The sequence below is a fragment of the Monodelphis domestica genome, chromosome 1 (genome assembly GCF_027887165.1).
Source record: "Monodelphis domestica isolate mMonDom1 chromosome 1, mMonDom1.pri, whole genome shotgun sequence".
NCBI lineage: Eukaryota > Metazoa > Chordata > Mammalia > Didelphimorphia > Didelphidae > Monodelphis > Monodelphis domestica.
The window spans coordinates 145372548-145393229 of NC_077227.1; the positions used below are offsets into that span (position 1 = coordinate 145372548).

A 20682-nucleotide genomic window follows, 5' to 3' on the forward strand; every position below is an offset into this window, starting at 1 on the left:
AGAGGCTGGCCCTTCATTAGCTTTGTTTGCCTCAGTTTTCTCTACTAGTAGATACCTACCTCCCATGAGGTCATGAGGTTCAAATAAGATAATATTTGTAAAGTGCATGGCATGTAGTAGGTGCCATTCTATTTCTTCTCTCTCATACTTAACCCTGTGTCTATGAGTAAGTCATTTAACTTCACTGAGCCTTAGTTTCCTCATTTGTAATGGAGATAATAGATAATAAGTTGTCTAATAATAATAATAATAATAACCTAGTCTAGGATGGTTGTGAGAATCAGTTGATATAAACTACTATAAATGTAAACTGCTATTATGCTATGGGTGAAAATTATGCTTTACTCAATCTTCTGCACAAAATGCACATTCTTTTTGGATAACTTTTTTGGTGAGAGAAGGGAATGTGCATCTCAGTGTCCAGGATAATCTCCTTTGTACTAATGTTCAGTAAGAAATAAACATAGCTGGGACCTAGGGAGATACTAACCTAACATATTAAGCCTCTGAGAAAGTCTGTGGGAAAGATGACGCATATATGGGAAAGACTAGAAAGAACAGGGTTTCACTTCACTTGTGATTTCACATCACTTATACTGAGTTTCATAAGTGACCCTGATTGGGAGTTATATTAGGGAATTAAATTTCAAGTGTGTGTGGTACAGGGAGCTTAGATTGCACATCTCTTTGCGATTCAATTCAACAAAAACTTTTAAGGGACCTGCATGTGCAAGGAGTGGCTTTTAATCTTTTCATGTTGATACATGGACCTAAGAGTGATACTTTTCATGGTCTAGTACTAACAGTATGTTGGGATAGGGCTTATAGGTAAACAAATGAATAGATTTAAAAAAGTAGCACTTTTTATGTACAGGCTCTTTGCTAAGGGTTTGGGGAAACAAACACAAACTACTAATAATTTATATAGCACTTTAAGGCTTGAAAAATCTTCACAACTATGGGAGACTGATGCTATTATTTATCCTGCCTTACAGATTAGGAAACTTAGACCTAGAAAGGTGAAGTGATTTGTCTCGGAATTAGCACTGAGATAGTCCAGCACTATCTACAGTGGTACCACCTAGGGGGTCTATAAAATATAAGTTTGAGGTGCATTATCCTTAGGGAGTCTGCTTTCTAATAATAGAGGAAGATAAAACCTATTGGGAGGGGCAGTCAGGGAAGGGAGTGTCTGAGAATTACTCTATTTGCTGAGTTCTTGTCACTTGACAGCCTTTTTTTAGGAATAATGTTAATGTGATACTATTTAATTTGATTACTGAATCCAGAGCCAGAGGTGCATTGATTATCCAGGTGAATGACTAGAGGGTGGGGAAGTACTGTTGAATTTGGTAGTTTGGGCTAGATCTAAGTGGGCCAGTTGAGTAGGTTTTGGCTTACACACTAGTCAAAATGGTGGGCCCTAGGGTTGGAATTCCAAAGATAAGTGGATTAATTTCCCCTGGGCCAGAGGAATTTTTTTTTTCTTTTCTGGTGTCTAGTCTAGTCTAGATATATTGATCCAGGTGGAAAGAAACTGTAGCAAAAAGAATGGCAAGATTACCAAGGTGGACGGCTAGAAGGGTTGTGAGGAATAGTTCATGAAAGTATACATTATTTTACCATGTATTCCATGAAACTGGCTCCCCAGATTCCTTACAGGATGTTCAGTAACTCCAAGGTACCATGGTTGCCATGTTTCTCCCCAGTGCTGGGTCTCTGAAGACCACTGTTCTTTAGGTCATTAGCACCTAAAGAGCGTCCAGCATTTTTGAAAATTTACTCCCAAATTAAAAAAAAAATCCTTACCTTCTGTCTTAGAATTAAGACTGGGATGAGACAAAAGAGCAGTAAGGGCTAGACAATGGGGATGAAGTGACTTGCCCAGGGTCACACACCTAGAAAGTATCTGAGGTCAGATGTGAACCCAGGACCTCCTGTCTTCAGGTCTGTCAGCAACCTAGTCCTACCCCAAACCCCCTCCAATTAATTTCCAAGTCATATGGATTACATTTCCAAGATTTATAGTGAAACCATTACTTTTTCTGTTGCTTTTGTTCCCAATCGCTTAGTTCAAGCCCCTGCTAATACTAGTAGATTGTAAATTTTTTGAGTGCAGGGAATGTTTTTTTTCCCCTATATTCCTAGCATCTGGTACAGTGCCTTGTACTTAAAAGTTGCTGAAAAAAAGGAGTATTGAATTAATTTTTTTCCCTCCCTGGACTCCTGCAGAAGTAGTCTCTTCCTTGGTCTCTAGTTTCTTCTTTCTCGAATACATTCTATTCATTGTTGAGAGATGAATATCCCTAAAGTACAATTTAGGTCCTGATAATTCCTTGCTCAAAAAATTTCAATATTTTCCTGTTGTCTGTACAGATTAAAGCTCAAAAGTCTCAACTTGGCATTAGAGGCTCCACAGTATCTTTCTAGCCTTGCCTTTCATTATTTCCTAAATAAACCAACTAAAAGGAAATTTATTGTTTCCTGAACTTGCTTCTCCCCACCCTTTCTGGTTACTTTGCTCATGTTGTTCTCTTTGCTTGCTTCCCCCCCACATCTTTTTAAGATCTACTTTAAATGTTACCTCTTCCATGAAGCATCCTCTAATCCCTCCAACTGGTTATTGTCTTATCTTCCCTCATTCTAAATCTTTCAATGCTTGGGGTAGTCTTTCTTGTACTCCTGTTATTTGTACTCCTTATTCATGTCTCTAATCTCCCAGATAGTAAACTTTTTCAGACTAGAACATTCATCTTCATTGTGTGCCTCAAAGCACAGTTCCTTATATACAGTAATATACTCAATAAGTCAGTCAACAAACATTTATGAAGTGCCTACTATGTGCCAGGCACTATGCTAAATGTGGGGGATAAAAAAAAAAGGAGAAAAGACCTGCCTCTTGGGATTTCACTATCTAATGGGGGAGGTAATAAGCAAACAAATATATACAAGATGAGTAATTAAGGCAGAAAACACTTGAAACTTCCTGTAGAAGATGGGATTTTTAGTTGGGAGTAGAAAGAAGGTTGTAGGCAGAGAAGAGGGAGAACATTCCCAGCATAGGGGCAGCCAGAGAAAATGCACAGAGCTGAGAGATAACTTGCCTTGTTCCTGGAACAGCTAGGAGGCCAGTCATTGGATTGAAAAGTATTTGTAGAGGAAAACAGGGGGGGAGGTAGGTTACCAAGGGCTTTGCAAGGGCTTTGTATTTGACCCTGGAGGCAATAGGGAAGCACTTGGGGCTTACTGACTAGTAGGAGCTGAGGTGGTTAGACCTATCCTTTAGGAAAAATCACTTTGGTGTCTGAGTGGAGGATGGATTGGGTGGGGAAGAGACTTAAGGCTAGGAGACCCAAAAGCAGACTATTGCAACAGTCTAGGAGGGAGATGGAGAAGGTCTTACCAGTGTCAAGAGAGAAGGTGGCCTAATGGAGATGTGTTACAAAGCAGAAACTGACAGGCCTAGGCAACAGATTGAATACTGGATACTTTTCATGAATTGTTTATTAAGTATTTTTCTGTTTCAATATAACTGCAAACAAAATTTATTTTACTGTACCCCTTATAAACTCATCCATCTTTTTCTTTATCTCTTCCCTCCAATAAATTATTTTCCTTAGCGTCACTAATATGAATTGTTGTACCAAACTTTCCTTTCCTATTGGGAAGATAAATACTACTTTTTATAGGTCAGGGAACTATGTGACCAGTTTGGGAGCTAGAAGGGGCCTTAAGGGGTGTTTAGCCTAATCCCCTCATTTTTCAATTGAGAAAACAACTAAGTAGAAAGGTTGAATTGAAGACTTATTAGTCACATATAGACTGGGCCAACTTATTAAACTTGCCCCCTTAGTAAAACTAGGAACTAGAGATGGAAGTTGAAAATTGTATCGAGGTCTCAGGCTTGAAATATAGAAAAACTTTCCATTATTTTAAAAAGCAAAATAAGCTGCCTTTGTAGAGATCATCAAGGTAAACAATGGCTGATGGGCTACTTGATTGGGTGTGTAGTAAAATACTTCATTCATACACGTGGCTCTTCTATCTCTGGAAGAAAAAGAAAATATGTTTCCATTTTCACATGTAAATCCATTAGCACTTTTGGTTAGTTAGTAGGGAAAGAACTTGGGAGATCCATTCCCTAAGGAGAGCGCCCAGACTCGAAGAGGGCTTTTTTTCTCTTTTGGTAGTGAATTAAGTGGGTGGTCTAGTGATCCTTGCTCCCCCTAAGGCTCCTTGGACTATTTTTTGTTTAAAACAAGAACAATAGCCCAGCTTCCAGCTGGGTGCTTGTTCCAAGTTCTAAGTACCTTGAACTAGCTCCAGCTCGGCTTCCTTCCGTGCAGCCACATTCCTGGAGGGTTCCAGGCGTGCCTAGAACCCGGGGCTCCCCACTACTCTCCCTCCTCGCTCTCCCCGCCCCCAGAAACGCCTCCATGGCTCGGGCCCGGGGGCTGGGCATGCTCAGTAAGCTAGGGCAGATGTGAGCGCCGCTGGCCGGCCTGGGGTTCCTCGGCTTCGGCTTCTAGTGGCTCCCCAGCCCCTGCTCCTCCCACCGGGGAGACTGTGCTTAAGCGGGTTTCGGAAGGTCCCCTCCGTCCCCCTCACCCCCCAACCCCCCCCAGAACCAGAGAAGGAGGTACATCCTGGAGGTGGGCGGCCTGGGTCCGAATCTTCACCGCGAAGCCGTGGTCTCGGCTGGACTAGGCGTGAGCGACGAGGCCGACCTGGCCCCGGCTGGCATGGCGCCGGTTGCCGGGAGAGACGGGTGGTAACTTGGGCAGAAGAAGGAGTCCGGGGTTACCCCGGCCCCGACTGCCCAGCGGAGCCTGCCTCGGCTCTCGCCTACCCCGCCCGGGAGGCCCCGGGCCGAGCGGCCGACGCCGAACGACTCCGGGACTTTTGTCCAAGTTGAATCCCCTCCCCCTGGGCCGGGCCTGCGCCGCCGGCCCCCGCCCCCGGGCCCGCTCGCTTGCTCGCTCCCGGGAGATGTTTATTTGGGCAGCGGCGTGAGAGGAGCGAGGGGTGGCGGAGCTGGAGCTTCTGCCTTAGTGTGAGGAGCCTCGCTCGGCGCGGGAGAGACGCACAAAATGTCCGCCAGAGCCGCGGCCGCCAAGGTAAGAGGCTCTGGGGCCGTGCGCGGGAGCGGGAGCGAGCGAGGCTGGGGTCGGGGCAGGGCCCGGAGCTCGGCCAGCGGCAGGCGGGGGAGGCTCCCACTGCTTCGCTCCCTTTTTTCCCTGTCGCCCACTGACCAGCAGCGCCTGGGAACGTCTCTGTCGGGGGCAGAGCCCCGGACGGGACGAGGACCCTGCGGTGGCGGCCAGGATGTGGAGGTGCTGGCAGATCTTAAGGGAGGGGACCTCCCACCTGTTGACTCTGGCGGGCTCGTGCCGGGGCAGCCCCCCTAACCCCTTGAACCGGCTCCTTAGGGGGCGTCGACCCCGCTATCCTACCCCGACGCGGAGCCAGGTGAGTGGGACAGAGAGCTGCGGCCCCGCCCGGGGAGTGGCCCGACTTTTAGCCCCAAGCCAGGGGGAGGGGCCCGGGCCAGAGTCTGGGGGGGTGGGAGTAAGGGATGGGGGGCGGCCCGCGCGGCCGGGTGTACGGTGCCCGCGGGACGGAGACCTGAGAAGACCCACCCGGGGATCGATCTTCCGGCTCAGGCCAAGGCGGCGGAGAAGAAATACCGGCCTGGGGAGTTGGCTAAGGTGATAGGAGGGGAAGACTCTCGGGTGGGGCCGCTGTAGGCGACGCCGGGGCAGGTGCATCCTCCCTTTCTCCCTCCCAAGCCGGCCCCTGGGGCAAGGGACACTCCCCTGCTGGACACTCGGGAACCCCAGGGGTGCTGTCGAAGGCGCCGGACTCCCAGCGTCTCGGGAGGTAACCTAGACCGGGTCTGGGGGGTGGTGGTGGGAGCTCTGAGGGGCTGGAAGGATCGTCCGCTCCCCAGTGAAACCGGCCAGTTTCGATCTGATGTCATTGACTGTGGTATGTGCTCCCTCACTTGGCTGTGATAAGGCTCCGGACTCAGCCGGCTCCCAGCTGAGGACGGAGCTGACTTCCCTGACTGCTTTATTACTTCCATTTGTCAACAAGCGTCGGGCTTTGAAGAGTTTCTCCGACTCACTGCTTACAATTTCCTTTCATTTTAAAACTTTACTGTAGCTGAATGCCCAACTTGAAAATATAATCACATATAAATATATGCTGCATATATACTAGTAGAATATGTAATTATTCAGGATCACCTGTAAACAAGTGCGTTCTTACTCTTAACATATGCTGTGCTTTTAGACCATTTCCTGAGTTACTTAAAAAGAACTTTTACAAAAAAAATTGAAAATCAAAAATGAATTCAGTTTGTTTCTATGTACAGCACTAAAAGCTTTCCATTTCTGAATGGATCCAAAGCCCTGACGTTGCCAAAGCAGTTAGTTTTTCTTTATTGAAAGAAAACACATGCTCATACACACTATCAAAAGAAGTATATTTGAAGACTGGCTGGCTTTAGCTCTTGGACTTGCTATTTTGAAGTTTCATTTGATAGTTAATACTTTTGCTTCTTAAAAAAAGTGAATGGACTGACTTTTAAGAAACATAAGAACAACTCTGTGAAGAATTTAATGCATCCACCCTCCCTCCCCCGACTCCCTAAAAGTGAAGTGTATGTAGCATTTGAGTGAAATTTGTCACCTAAACACAACCAGCAGAATTTTCATTCAAAGTGCTTGGTATGCTTTTCCTATCACAGACATTTCCCATTCTTAGAGGAGCGGAAAACAATTTAAACTTAACTGCAGTGTAGTGTGAGGAGCAGAAAGGGAAATAATACTGGAATTTTTTTGTAGGCATATTTTTCATTAGTCTTAGAAATTATTTCTTTGGGAGAAGAGAATGAGGAATAAATTCTTAACATGTTTTTGGTCTTCTGTTTATGGATATAGTGGATTGAAAAGAATGCTTTTCATTGCCTGTATTCATGATGGATATTAAAATTTGGTCAGTGTAACTTGAAAGTCCCTTTTTTGCAAATACTGTGGAATATGTAACTGATTTTGACTTTAGTTATATTAATCTTTAAAATAACCTACATTTACAATATCTTTTAAAGTGTTTGTTTATTTAAAAAAATACAAGTGTACCTGATAGTTAAGATAGAGAAATATTCTACTATAAGAAAGTTTTTATTGAGGCTAACAGCACTGACCTCACAGGGCTTTTTTTTTTTTAACATAAAAAGAGATAATATTTATAAAGTGCTTTGCACACCTTATATTGCTCTATAAATATGAAGTGTTATAATTATTGAAAAACATTTGTTTTTAAGTTTTCTAAAAAAGCATACCGAATTTCTAGAGATTTGATAAGTAGTATGTGCAAATTCCTGATTCAGGGCTTTTGGGATTTTTGACTTCTTTCTGGAATCTATTAAAAATCTTTTAAGTTTCTGGGCTGTTTTGGGAGAGGGGAGAAGTGTATTATTTTATATTTGTTCCTTTTTTTATCTGGCACTGCAAACTTAATTTTGACCATGAATGTTCTCTGTGTAGAATAGAAAAAAATAATAGTGATAACTTTTTATTACCAAAGAGTATTTGAACACTGAAGTTCAGGGACACACTTGGGAAAAACCCTTTTGGTGGTTTGTTTATAACTCTTTGAATCATTAGAGACTATAGAGAAATCTCTGGGAAACATGGAAATTAAAGTGGCATCCAGGTTTTTGACCTCCTTTGCCTGAGAAGCAGTGGAATTTGGGCATTAGATGTGCTTACAAAATTTTACTGTATACTTTTAAGGACAGTTTTCATTATGTATTAGAAAGTTTTTCCTGTAGGGAATGCATCTCTGACAATAACATGAAAATCTCATAAAAGTGAATTGATTTACATAGCATTTGATTACTCTGTCTAGCTTATCAAATGAGATTCATTTATTTTAGCAACAACAGCTTCAGAATTACTATATATAGGTTTTTAATTCATAAGACTGTTAAAGAAATAATTGGCTTTGTTCTTTTAGTCAGGGTTTCCTAATGAGTAAATATAATGATGTGCTTAGGAATTTCAAACAAGTAATTGTGGGTTAACTATAAACTACTCACTGTGCTTAAAATTTAAATTTAAAAAATCCGTCATATTTATGAAAACAATTTCCTCTGAGAGACCTTCAACTTCTTGTATTCTAAGACATTTAGAATATTAAACCAAATTGTAAATTGTTATTATGCTGCTTATAGTTACTGTTTTCTTTATCACTTGGTTTTCCAATTTTCTGAGTTCTGTGGTGGTTTAGTGCTCATTAACATGGAATGAAAGAGCTTTTGTTTATATGATACATGTATTTTCATTTTGGCAGCTTTCAGGCTTAACCAAGTTCTTTTTAGGTTGCTTTTAAAATCTTTTATTTAAGAAAGTTGTGGTTTTTATTTTTACTACATTCTACTCATCAGTGAATTAAAACAGCAGGTTTCTAAACAAACAAAAAAATACCACATTGATGTGTAAGTAATGAGATTGAAACTGATCTCTTGTTCTGAGGTCTATAATACAGAGTGCATGACTATTTCCTGTTTTGTTGGCAGGAAAATGATTATAGTATTCCACTTTTTTTCTTTCAAAGCCTGGAAACAATGCAGCAGTCCTTATTCCTAGTTGTGCTTTACTTTTCTGTTTAGGGAAGTGCTAATGTAAACTTCTAAGGCACTGAGGCATTTTGGAAAGAGTGCTAGACTTTGATTAATAGACTAGCACTGCCTTTTACTGTGTGACCATAGGATAAATGCTTCATCTTCTGTAGTGTGTTTCCTTATCTTTAAAATGAACTGACAGTGCCTGCCTTTGCAGATCTAGAGTCTGTGAATTTAGTAGTTTCTATTTCAACAAAATAAACTTTAACCTGACAAGTATAGGACACAACACTAGAAACAGTAATGTCTTTTTTCCAAAGACCTTCAATGAAACTCTAAAATGGCATAGTACAACAAATGGTGACTGTGGTACAGTATCTAGAAAATATCAAGAAGTTTTAGAATTTGTGATACTACATATTAAAGATTCATATTTTAAAAAATATATTTTATGTCTAAAATATATTAGAGCACCATGTAAAGTATCCGTAATTTTAAAATCTCTGACAAATTGGAGTTGAAAACTGCTTCATGGAAAGATAGATATGCTGAAAAACCAGCTAAATTTTATATCCTTTTGGCTTATTGTAAAAGGTCTTGGAATGATCCCTTTAAAGAATTTGAAAATAAATTTACTCAAAAATGATTTTAAAATGTTCACATACAGTATTTCTGAAGCCAGCTACTTGAGATAAAAACAGGACTTTTGCTGTTCTTGACCCAAAGATCTTAATTTATTTATAGTAGAAAATGGTGGGTTCAAATTGCTTCTTTCCAGGTTACTAGGTGCTTTGTTTCTAACTTGTTCAGCAGTCTATGAATTCTTAATAGTGGGAGGGGCCTGTTTGTGGTAGCAGAAGTAAGGAATCTCCTAAAAATGAACTAAAAGAACTATATGAAAACAGCTATGAAACTTAGGTACACATTTACAGTTTTAAAAGAACAATGATGATGAAACTAGTCTATGTAATATGCTTTAAAAAATAATACTTTATATTAATTGATATTTTAGAATTCATTTTCTTAATATTGAGTGTTAAATGTAGAGGTGTGAACTTTGCTGGTTTATAGGAAAAGCAATAAAAAAATTACCCTATTTTGCCTATTGTTACTACATATTACAAGATAATTTTAACATCTTGATATCTTGGTAGAATATATAGAAGACTATATAAACCGTTGAATGAAAAATGATGAGGCTATTTATCTGTGTGGAGTAGTAGGAAGAGTGTATACACAAGTTGTGTAACCTTGTTGGAATAAGTTGCTTTAACCTTCCATGGCCTTACTTTCCTCATCTGTAAATTGAGGTCAGATTGATTGAGTCCTAAGGTCTCTTCCAGCCCTTCTGTGATCATGGACAGGAAGAATGGAAAATTAGTACCTTATGTTACTTCATTCATTCAGCAAGGATGCTTTATAGGTATTGTGCTAAGCCCTTGGAGTGCAAAAAAAAATTACTTGGCTTCAAGAAGCTTTCATTCTAAGTGGCATTCAACTGTGTATGTGAATATTAATGAGCTATATCAAAACGAGCATTTATTTTGTCTTTCTAATTAAAAAAGTTATTCATTATCCTTTATAACCTGATACCTTACTACTTTTTCTTTTGTTCTTATACCTTTCTCCCTCCATATCACTCCCTGCTCCCATCCAATGTTTTATTGATCGTCTACAACTATTTAAGTGTGTACCTTACTGGAGGCTTTGTGGTAGGCCATGGAAATAAAAGTACAAAAAAATGAAACAATTGCAACCTGAGGAGTTCACATTCTAATGAAGGAGACAAGTTCCTCTGTAGGCTTATACAGAATAAATTAAACAGGGAATGTGTATAGCTACATACAAAATAGTTAAATACAAGGTAGTTTGGGGCAAAGGACACTAAAAGTTGGGGGGTAGTGAGGAAATGCTTAATGCAAATGGTGTTTGAGTTGCATTTTGAAGGAAGAAAATAATTCTTTGCATCAGCAGGGGAAAGGGAATATATTCCAGGTATAGGAAACAGTCAGTACAGAGTAGATAAAATGATGAGAAAGAGAGAAGAGAAGATGTTTAATTAAACTTTTAAGTTCAAGCAGAGAAAGTAATGTATAATGAAACTAGAAAGAGGATAAGGCAAGAATGGAAAGGTCTTTCATAGAGGTGCCATTGGTGTTTGAGTACCGGAGTAACTTGGTAAGTTTTGCACTTAAAGAAAATCATTTGAACAGCAGTGTGGAGGACACACTGGAGGAGAGAATTAAGGTAGAGAGACCAGTTAGAGGCTGTTGAAGTAATCCAGATGAGAAGTAGTATGGTTTATTAAGGTGGTGTGAGTGGAAAGTAATGATGTGAAGAGAGAAACAGATAGCTTTGTAAGTGTGAGATGAGAGAGAAGTAGAGAAAAATTCTGAGGTTGGGAATTTGGGAGATGGTAAGGATTTAAGAGAAAATCAAATGGAGGAGAGAGATTGGAAGTCTTTGAGGATGAATAGATTTAAGAGGGATGAAGCACAAGGAGAAGTATAATGATGGGAAGTTAAGGTCAGATGGGGAAGTTAGGGTTTTAATTAGGGAAATGGAATACTTGTGGGTCAAGATCTAGTATCTAACCATTCCTTTGTGTAGCTGAGGTGGAGTGAAGGATTAGGTCATGGAACTTAAGGAAACCAAGTTATTGGAAATTAGAGGCAGCATCAATATAGATATTGATATGTCTTAGCATAAGAATTGGAATTGGGGAGGAGAAAAAAGATGGTGGATTAATTTAGTCTTTAACTTTGAGAAAAGGGGGAGAAGGACCTGTGAGTCATTGTTTATAGTATAGCCAACACAGTGTTTATTGAATTTTAAAATAAAAAAAATTAATCTTTATCTTCCTTCTTAGAATCAATACTAAGTTTTAGTTCCAAGGTAGGAAAGTGGTAAGAAATAGGCAGTTGGTTAAGTTTCTGAGGTCAAATTTGAACTCAGGTTCTCCTGACTCCAGACCTAGCATTGTGCTACCTAGCTGCCCCTGTTCCTGATTGTTGATAGTAAAAGTTAAAGATGACCACATCACCCGGGGAAGAGAAATTGTTACCATTAATATAATTTCATATATATTTCAAATATAATATGATTTCAATACATAATTTTTAACATAAGGGGGAAATTAGTATTTTGTCAATAAGAAAGAATTGTTTTTATAGACTGACATTTTACATCCACTATTATGATTGTTAATTGCTATTCCTAAGAACTAGCAACAATTAATTTTTATCCTTCTTTATCCTTTTTTTAAAAAAAACTTTTATCTTCCTCTTTAGAATCAACACTGTGTATTGGTTCCAAGGCAAAAGATAGATGAGGGCCAGGCAATGGTGACTTGCCCTCACATAATGAGGAAGTATCTGAGGTCAGATTTGAACAGACCTCTCTTCTCTAGGCCTGGCTTTCAGAACTTTGAGCCACCACTTTTGCATCTAAGAGTTTTATCTATTAAAATTTTTGATTCTGGACTGCTTTCTGTGTGGTCATTATAGCAATTAGTCTTTTTCTAGCATATTTCCAGATATTTCCTTCTAAAAAGATTTGAGAAGGTAATTTCTTACATGATTCTATGATACATTGGCCTCCAAAGTTCAATACTAGTATCATTTTAGACACAAGGATGTTTGAGACAAGCACTGCCATCACTACTTTTTAATATGTTCTTTGCTGTATTCAGTATTAGGAATGACAGCTTTCTCAGTATGCTATGTGGCAGGATGCTGTAATCCCTTATCCTTTTTTTTTTCTTTCTTTGATTAGCTGAGTTGGCAAAAAATAGTCTGAATCTTTGCTTTAGTCAGGCAAGTGGGACTTGATGCTGAGAATCAAATGGCAAGTTGCCAGATTGGCTGATGGGAAAAAATGCAGGGTTAGGCTGCTTGTGGCTTTTGGTAGATTACTATTGTATGTTTTAGGTTTGTTGTATTCTAATGATAAGAGAAGGAGGTTTCACTCAGTTAATGTTTGAGTGCCTGCTATGTTTAAGGTATTGATTGAAAGAATGTTAATGCAGTTACTGAAATTCTGTTTCTACTTGTAAACTGAATTCAAATTTCTTGGAATATGTAAGTAGTTTGTAAGCTGGAAAAAAATGCACATCCCCTAACCCCTTCCCTCCCAGGAATAAGTGGACTCTTTCTGCTAAGGAATAACTATTTTCAGAATTCTTGCAGAAATAGATAATAGATATCTTTGCTATTAAAGTAAAAAAAAAAACTTTGCCTACTTAGTCAAATTTTGAATCAAACATACATGGAATTGGGTTTCTTTAAATGATTTAAATATAAAGTCCTTTATTCTTGAGGATGAGAACTTTTTTCACACCTTTGTTACTAGTTATCAAGGTGCATAATACAATTTTGATCATTTTATAAATTACCCATGTATTTGCACTTTTAACAGTTGATTTATTGGAAGAAAATTAAGATCTCAGGCTCAAGATACAAAACATAAGGATAGAATGTATTGCTTCCCCCTTACTCCCCTGAAAGTTGGGACTAGGAGAGAACTAGGAACTAGGTAGGACCAAAGGGACAATAAAAACTCTCTGGCAGACACTTTAGATTTACATATATCCAGATGTTTTTTAGGTGTATGGTTACATAGGTATTTGTTGTATTGCAGAAGGAAAAAAAAATTTAAGTGTGAGCCATTTGCTATTTACTGTGATGACATGCTTAAGTTAAATGAGTTGATTTGGTTAGAAAAATTCACCAGCAACCCTAACCCATGGACAAGAGACATAAGCTGTCCCCAGGATAGTATATAAAACCTTTTTTTCAATTTGATTCAATCTGTCAGAACTTGTGCTCTGCTGGCCTTTGAAAAACTCAAAGACTTTGCTTTCAAGGACAAGAATTCAAGTGCTTTGGTTAAAGCAACATAGGAGTACCCAAGCACTTTAAAAAAATAATATTAATTTAAGAATTTTAGAGGACTTTATTTGAGTACTGTACTTAAAAATCATTACTGTGGTTTAATTAATACTTAGACATTGCTCTTAAAAACAAAAAAAAACCCTTACCTGTGTATTGGTTTCAAGGTAGAAGAGTGGTAAGGGCTAGGAAATGGTGTTTAAGTGACTTGCCTAGGGTCACACAGCTAGGAAGTGTCTAAGGCCAAATTTGAACCTAGATCTTTCTGACTTTAGGACTGGCTCTCAGTCTACTGAGCCACTCAGCTGCCCCCAATATTTCATTGTTACCTCCACCTCAACATGTCTAAAATCAAATACAATATTTATTGTTTTTCTGCTCAAAACCTCTTATGGAGTGGTATCTTACTTCATCCAGTCTCATGTTGAAATCTCAGTGCTATATTTGAGTTTTCTTCTTTACCTTACCTGTCAATTAGTAATCAAGTCATGCTGATTTTGACCTCTGCAATTTCTCAGATTCTTCTCATTGTAGTCCCTATCAATACATAGGGTCTCATGTTCACTAGCATGCAAATAGTCCTCCATGTCTAGATTCCCCCTGTTCTCTATTTCATCTGTCTTGCTGTCATTTTAATCATCCTTAAGCATAGATTTGATCATGCTACTCTTAAGCTTAAAAACCTTCAGTAGTTCCCTTTTGCTACCAGAGATCAAATTCACCTGGCATTGAAGTGACTCCACAATTTAGGCTTCCTTAACTTAATAGCAGGAATTCTTAAAGTTCATACACTCCTTATCTTACAATACTCATTTTTGTCTTTTTGGAGGTGGCCAAACTAGATTGTGCTTTGCTTTACTACATCTTCTTATTCCCTTTTCCTGCAATGTATTTCCCTCAACTTCATTTCTATTTCTACCAGTTCTTTACACAGCCCAACTCAAAACCTTCTCTGATTTCCTTTCCACACTTATTCTTTCTTTCCCCCCCACACCCCCCAGCACACATGAGAAACAACATAATGCAGTGGAAGAACCAATGGACTTGAAGTCAAAAGACCTGACTGATACCAGATAGGTGACAATTGACTTAATTGACTATTTTTAAGCTTACTTTTTGTGAGCTTAAGTTTTTGGGGGGCATCTCCATGGCCTAGTTTGATGGAGTGCTAGGACTGGATTCAGGAAGATTTACATTGTTGAATTCAAATCTGTCCTTAGACACTTATTATCTGTGTAACACTGGGCAAGTGTCTTGATCCTATTTACTTCAGATTTCTCATTTGTAAAATGAACTAGAAAAAGGAATGGCAAATCAATCTACATAATCTTTAAGAGAAACCCAAAGTGAAATGATTGAACAACAAAGAGTCTTAGTTACAAAATGAAGTATTGTGAGGAAAGTGTTTTGTAAACTTAAAACTAGCTATATAAATATGAGTAAATGATTATTGGATGTTAGGAATTTTTTTTTTTTACTCAAGTTTTATGATTCTTCATCCAGAATTACATAAGATCTGGAACTACCTTAATTTGGTATGCCTCCTAGCTTCTACTGTAGTACATTTACACTACATTAGGTACTGAGTAAATATCTGTTAAATTGAAGTACTTTTTGGTATTATTCAGCCAGTACCACTGCTGATAACTTGATATGTAGGCGTGCTCTCTGAATAAGGTGCCCTTTGAACTGTGTCCAATAAAAGCAAATGTTTACTTTTAAAGTTATAATAATCATATAAAACTTTTATAATCATCATTAAGAAAATTTGGGGAAGTTGAGTAGAAATGGTAATTTCATCTTTTAAAAAAATTTAAACTCTTACTTTCTGTCTTGGCATCAATATAATGTATTATTTCCAAATCAGAAGATAGGTAAGGTCTAGGCAAGTGATGGGCAAACTTTTGAGCTTGGTGTATCAAAATTTGCCAAAAAACCCGAAAATAACTTGGGTGGTGTGTCACCTGGAGAAAAAAACAACTTCCTTCTCAGCATGCAGCCTCATACTTCTCTGTATGTGGTCACATTTGGCCCTGTGCCATTGAAAATGGTTGCCTGTGTCAGTGCTGACACAGGTGTCATAGGTTTGCCATCACGGGTCTAGGCAATGGGGATTAAATGATTTCCCCAGGGTCACATAGCTAGGAAGAGTCTAAGGCTAGATTTGAACCCAAGATCTGTTACTAGAAATGGCTCTCAATCAGTCCATTAAGTCACACCTGGCTGCCCTTCAACACTAACTCTTTATAGACTTCTCAAATCAAATCCACTGTTGTATCTATGGTTTCTTCAGTTCTGCTTCATTGCATTCCCAACTTCTTTTCATCCATCTCTATAAGCTAATTCTTCATATTTTCCACCTGCCTGAGTCTCCTGATTCTTTTTTGCCTCATTTAGTAAAGCATCACCACTACTCTGACTTCCTTCTCTCCTGGGCCATTTATTCCAATGTATATTTATTAAATGTTTCTTTCCTATAAGTTAAAGTTACACTGATAGATAAAAACTAAGGTTTCTCCTATTCTTTCTTTGCCTAGAAACGTGCAGGTATCTTACTCTCTCCGATATTTCTTATATTTTTGGTCAGTTTTTTTGCCAATTTCAAGATTGTAAGGTGAGACATAAAGGTTGCTTTAATTTGCACTTCTCCAATTATTAATTATTTGGAGTATTTTTATAAATCTGAATGATATCTTAGACCTCTTTAGAAAATGGTTTATAACCTTTCACTATCATTTAGAGAATGAATGTCTTATAAATTTTAATCAATTCCTTATATCTTGCAGATGAGCACTTCATAATATTTTTGCAGAAATTTTGCAGAATTTTCTCCCCCAGTCATTTCCCCTCTAATTTAGTTATATTTGTTTTGTTTTGCAGAAGCTTTAAAATCTATAGTAAAAACTGTGGATCTTTTGTGATCTCTGTTTTATGATGAGTTATTTTCTTATCCATAGAACTGAAAGAATGGCATACATATGACAAATTTTGTGATACATATGACCAATTTTGTCTTAATATGTGTTTTTTAATTGTTTCAATATAGTTGATAAGTTAGGGAACAGTTTGAGCAAAACACAATTTCATGTTTGTTTATGTACAATTTCTCTAGTAGCTAGAATGTAGGATACTGCACTATTTCACAGTAACTTAAAAGCTGCAAAACTTCTGAAGCTCACTTACATAAGAAAATTTTAGGGTTTTTTAGTTAAAATACCATGTTTATTATACATCTAATGTTGCAGTAGGAGCTGTAGACCTAGGTGGGATGATCCTTATCCAGGTATATCATACCTCCATTTTCTGCAGTAGTCCCAGCTTTACCTTGTTCATAGCCTTGGACTTTGTCACTTTGGCCAAATAGCCCAAGGCTATGGATGCTGCTACTATTTATTTTTATATTTATGGCTTTTTTAGCCATTTAACATGTTATAAATTGTGCTACTATTTTAGGTTCACATTTTTTTTAAGTCATTGAAGTTTTTGAGTGTTGTATCCCAGCCTTATTTCCCCCATAAATCCTATGGTTTTTATTTTATTGTACAGTTTTGCACAGCAGAGGGATTTTTAGGAGCACCTGGCAGTAGGACTGACACCTTCCTTTTCTAATTTGCTTCACCCATTATAATGTCTTATGTCATGTCATGTATCCATTTGGAGGCTATCTTGGTATATGGTATGAGATGTGAATATATACCCAATTTCTATCAAATTGTATTCAGGTTTTCCTACAAATTTTTGTCAAACAGTGAATTCTCACCTCAATAGCTGAGGTTTTAGACTGTCAAACACTATACTCCTAATTTAATAAATAGGTTGTCTTAACTGATTTCACTTAATTTCTTATTTTTTAACCAGTACAAAATTGTTTTAAGAATTACTGTTTTGTGGTATATTTTGAGATTTGCTATTGTTAGGCCATCTTTCCTCCTTTTTTTTCCACTTTTCATTATTTCACTTGAGATTCTTGACCTTTATTTCATCCAGATAACTTTTGTTATTATTAAATTTTCTAATTCTACAGAATAATGCCAGTTAGATATAGCACCGAATAAATAAATTAGTTTAGTATTTTTATCATTGACTTAGCCTACTTATGACTAATAATGTTTCTCTATTTAGGTTTGCATTTATTTCTGTGAGGAGTACTGTCTGGTTCCTTTATGTACCTTGGTAGGGGTAGATGGCTAATATTTGTGTTATATATATATATTTCCAAAATGGAGTGAAAGCAGTATCAAGACCATTATGTTCATCAGTAGTAATAATCTAGACATCTCAAACTGGATGTCCCATAGATTTCACTCACCAGATACAAAAGAAAATTTATTATCATTATCATTAAATTGGCTCCTATGCCTTTCACTGGCTGCCCTCTCAACCCCCTCCCCCAATCCCCCCCCCCCCCCATGTCTGGAATACTCTTCATTTTCAGCTCTACTTTTTCAGGTTTTCTTGGCTTCCTCTAAGACTTAGCTTAAAATGTCAATTTCTATAAAAAAACTTTCACAGGCTTCTTTCCTCTAGCTCCCTACTCCTAGTGCCATCCTTCTGAAATCAGCTATTTACACTGTATATGCTTTTTATGTACATAGTTGTTACAGGTTGTTTCCATTTGAATATAAGCCTTGAGGGCAGGCACAGTATTTCAGACTTTCTTTGTGTCTCCTACTGCTTAGCATAGTGCCTGATACATGGCATGTTTACTGCTGTCCAAGTATTGGCTGTATTCTGTAATAATTTTAAATGCAATTTCTCTGTTATTTATAATTCTAAATTCTGATTATTTAGCAGGGATTCAGGTTTGTGGACTTTTATAAGGCAAGTGGAGTTAGTTCCTATAGGTATGAGTATGTTCTCTATTACTATATTCTGTATGTGCACACACAGGGTAGGGATAGGTGTATATGCACATATTGGTGTATGCATACATGCACTTGTGGATATATGTACATGTTTGCATGTGTGTATACACATCTACTATGTTTAAATGTGTGTTTAGGACCTGTGATTTTATGTCACAGTGTAGCTCAAGGACCTGTTTTTAAATGCCTGAGCTAAGAATGGTTTGAAAATTTTTAAATAACATTGTATTTTTTTAAAATTAAAAACTATTGGAAGCTCTTATAATGTATTAAATAAACAACAGGTGGTTAGTATTTGACTCTTAGGCTAGAGTGAATTTCTGATGAGAAAAATCCCTCTATCAATGCCATTAAGTCTTGTTTGCAACTTTTAAGAGTTAGAGTTTCCTAGAGGACTTAGGAGACAAAGTAACTTACCCACAGTTAAACAGACAAGATGTGCCAGAATTAGGATCTGATGAAATCAGTTCTTTTTGAGTTTTCAGGACAACTCTGTATCCACTATGCCATGCTACTTTTATTTCATTTTATTTTGAAATTTTTATTTAATTAATTAATTTAGTATTTTTCCATGGCTACACGATTCATGTTCTTTCCCTCCCTTCCCCCCCCCCCCCCTCATCCCCTCCTGTAGCTGATGTTCTATTCCACTGGGTTTTACATGTGTCATTGACAAAGACCTATTTCCATATTATTAATATTGCACTAGGGTGATCTTTTAGAGTCTACATCTCCATTGAACCATGTTATCAAGCAGTTGTTTTTCTTCTGTGTTTCTATTCCACAGTTCTTCCTCTGAATGTGGATAGTGTTCTTTCTCATTAGTCTCTCAGAATTGTCCTGGATCATTGCATTGCTGCTAGTAGAGAAGTCTATTATATTTGATTGTACCACAGTGTTTCAGTCTCTGTGTACAATGTTCTCCTGGTTCTACTCCTTTCACTTTGCATCAATTCCTGGAGGTCGTTCCAGTTTGGCCATGCTACTTTTATTAATGTGTATATTAATTCCTCATACCCAGCAAATTAGCAAAGATGACAGAAGATATGGGGGTAGTTACTATAGGAGGGGTATTCAAAGATGGATACATTAATACGTTGAGAAATTCGACATCTATTTTTTTCCAGCCATTCTGAAAAGCATTTTAGGATTATTTGAAGAAAGTTCTTAAGATGGCCATACCATAGCATTTGGTCTAGAGATTCCACTGCTAGTATAGACTCCAAGGAGAGGCCAGTGAAAAAAAGAAGTTACTAAATACACCAAACAAAAGATTTGGCAGCATTTTTTTTTTTAGTAGCAAAGAACTGCAAGCAAAGTAGATATTTAGTGATTTGGGGATGACTAAATCATGATTCACGAGTATAATAGTTTTTATGTTTTTAAGAAGTGATGAATGTTATGAATACAGAGAAGCATAGGAAGATTTATATGAACTGATACAAGTAAACAGACTTATAACTACCTTATGATGCAGGTATTACAAATACTATTATCTCCATTTTATAGATGAGGAAAGAGAATGTCTGAATGGAAGTGATTTTATTTTGCTCCAAAACCTAGTAAATGGCAGAACTGGGACTGAAACTTAGAACTTGTCATTTTAAGAACTCTTTCATTGTGAAGATACCAGGCAACAGAAGCATCATACAACTTTTTAAAAGGAGCTTTTGTAATATCCTACTATCAAAAGTCATTTCTTGTTGGTGCTCTACTTGAACCTTTCTACCAGTCAAACTAATTAACTTATTACTTTATTCATATGCCATGCAAAATATAATTTCCATTTTCTTATTCATGTTGTCCCATAAGTCATACAAACTACTTTTAATCCTTCTGTAACTTGCTTGCTTCCTTCATCTGATATTTCCTTTATCTTATCTGTATGATAATTTTTCCATTTGTAAGGATAATTTTAGGGTTGTGACCTAAATCTAAATTATTTATTGGTCGCCAAGGGATATCCCAAATAAAATACCCAAGTCAGCTGGAAATTTATGGTGATTTTAATTAATATAGAGGAAAGAAATTAAGGAGAAGGGAGAGGGAAAGGGTATAGGATTTCTCCTGCCTGACCTGCTCCAGGGGGAAGATTAGAGACTATATAATCCCTATAATCTCGCCAACCTAGGGACTCAGGTGAGATTGAGGGAATTCTGGGAAATACCTAGGACTCCTGGGGATTGAAAATCCCCAGGGTTCAAAATTTCCATTTTAACACATTAGAATAGATCACAGTCTGTTATGTCTTCTCATCCTGTGAAATTCTTTTAAATTCAATTCAACAAGTGTTTATTAA

The 20682-nt window shown here is 37.8% G+C and overlaps 1 protein-coding gene across 17 annotated transcripts in view; it reads left to right on the top strand.

Moving 5' to 3' along the window:
* The window catches only part of TJP1 (tight junction protein 1), a 318209-nt gene that overhangs the window by 194909 nt on the left and 102618 nt on the right, over window positions 1-20682 (top strand). For 4 of the 17 annotated variants that reach the window (XM_007479480.3, XM_056807674.1, XM_056807679.1 and 1 more), the window contains exon 1: window positions 4978-5117. The exons of 10 other annotated variants lie outside the window; for them this stretch is intronic. In XM_007479480.3, the coding sequence (XP_007479542.1) occupies window positions 5091-5117 (27 nt within the window). In that variant the 5' untranslated portion in view covers window positions 4978-5090. 3 more of the 17 variants (XM_007479478.2, XM_007479483.2, XM_007479484.2) reach the window with 3 other exon arrangements.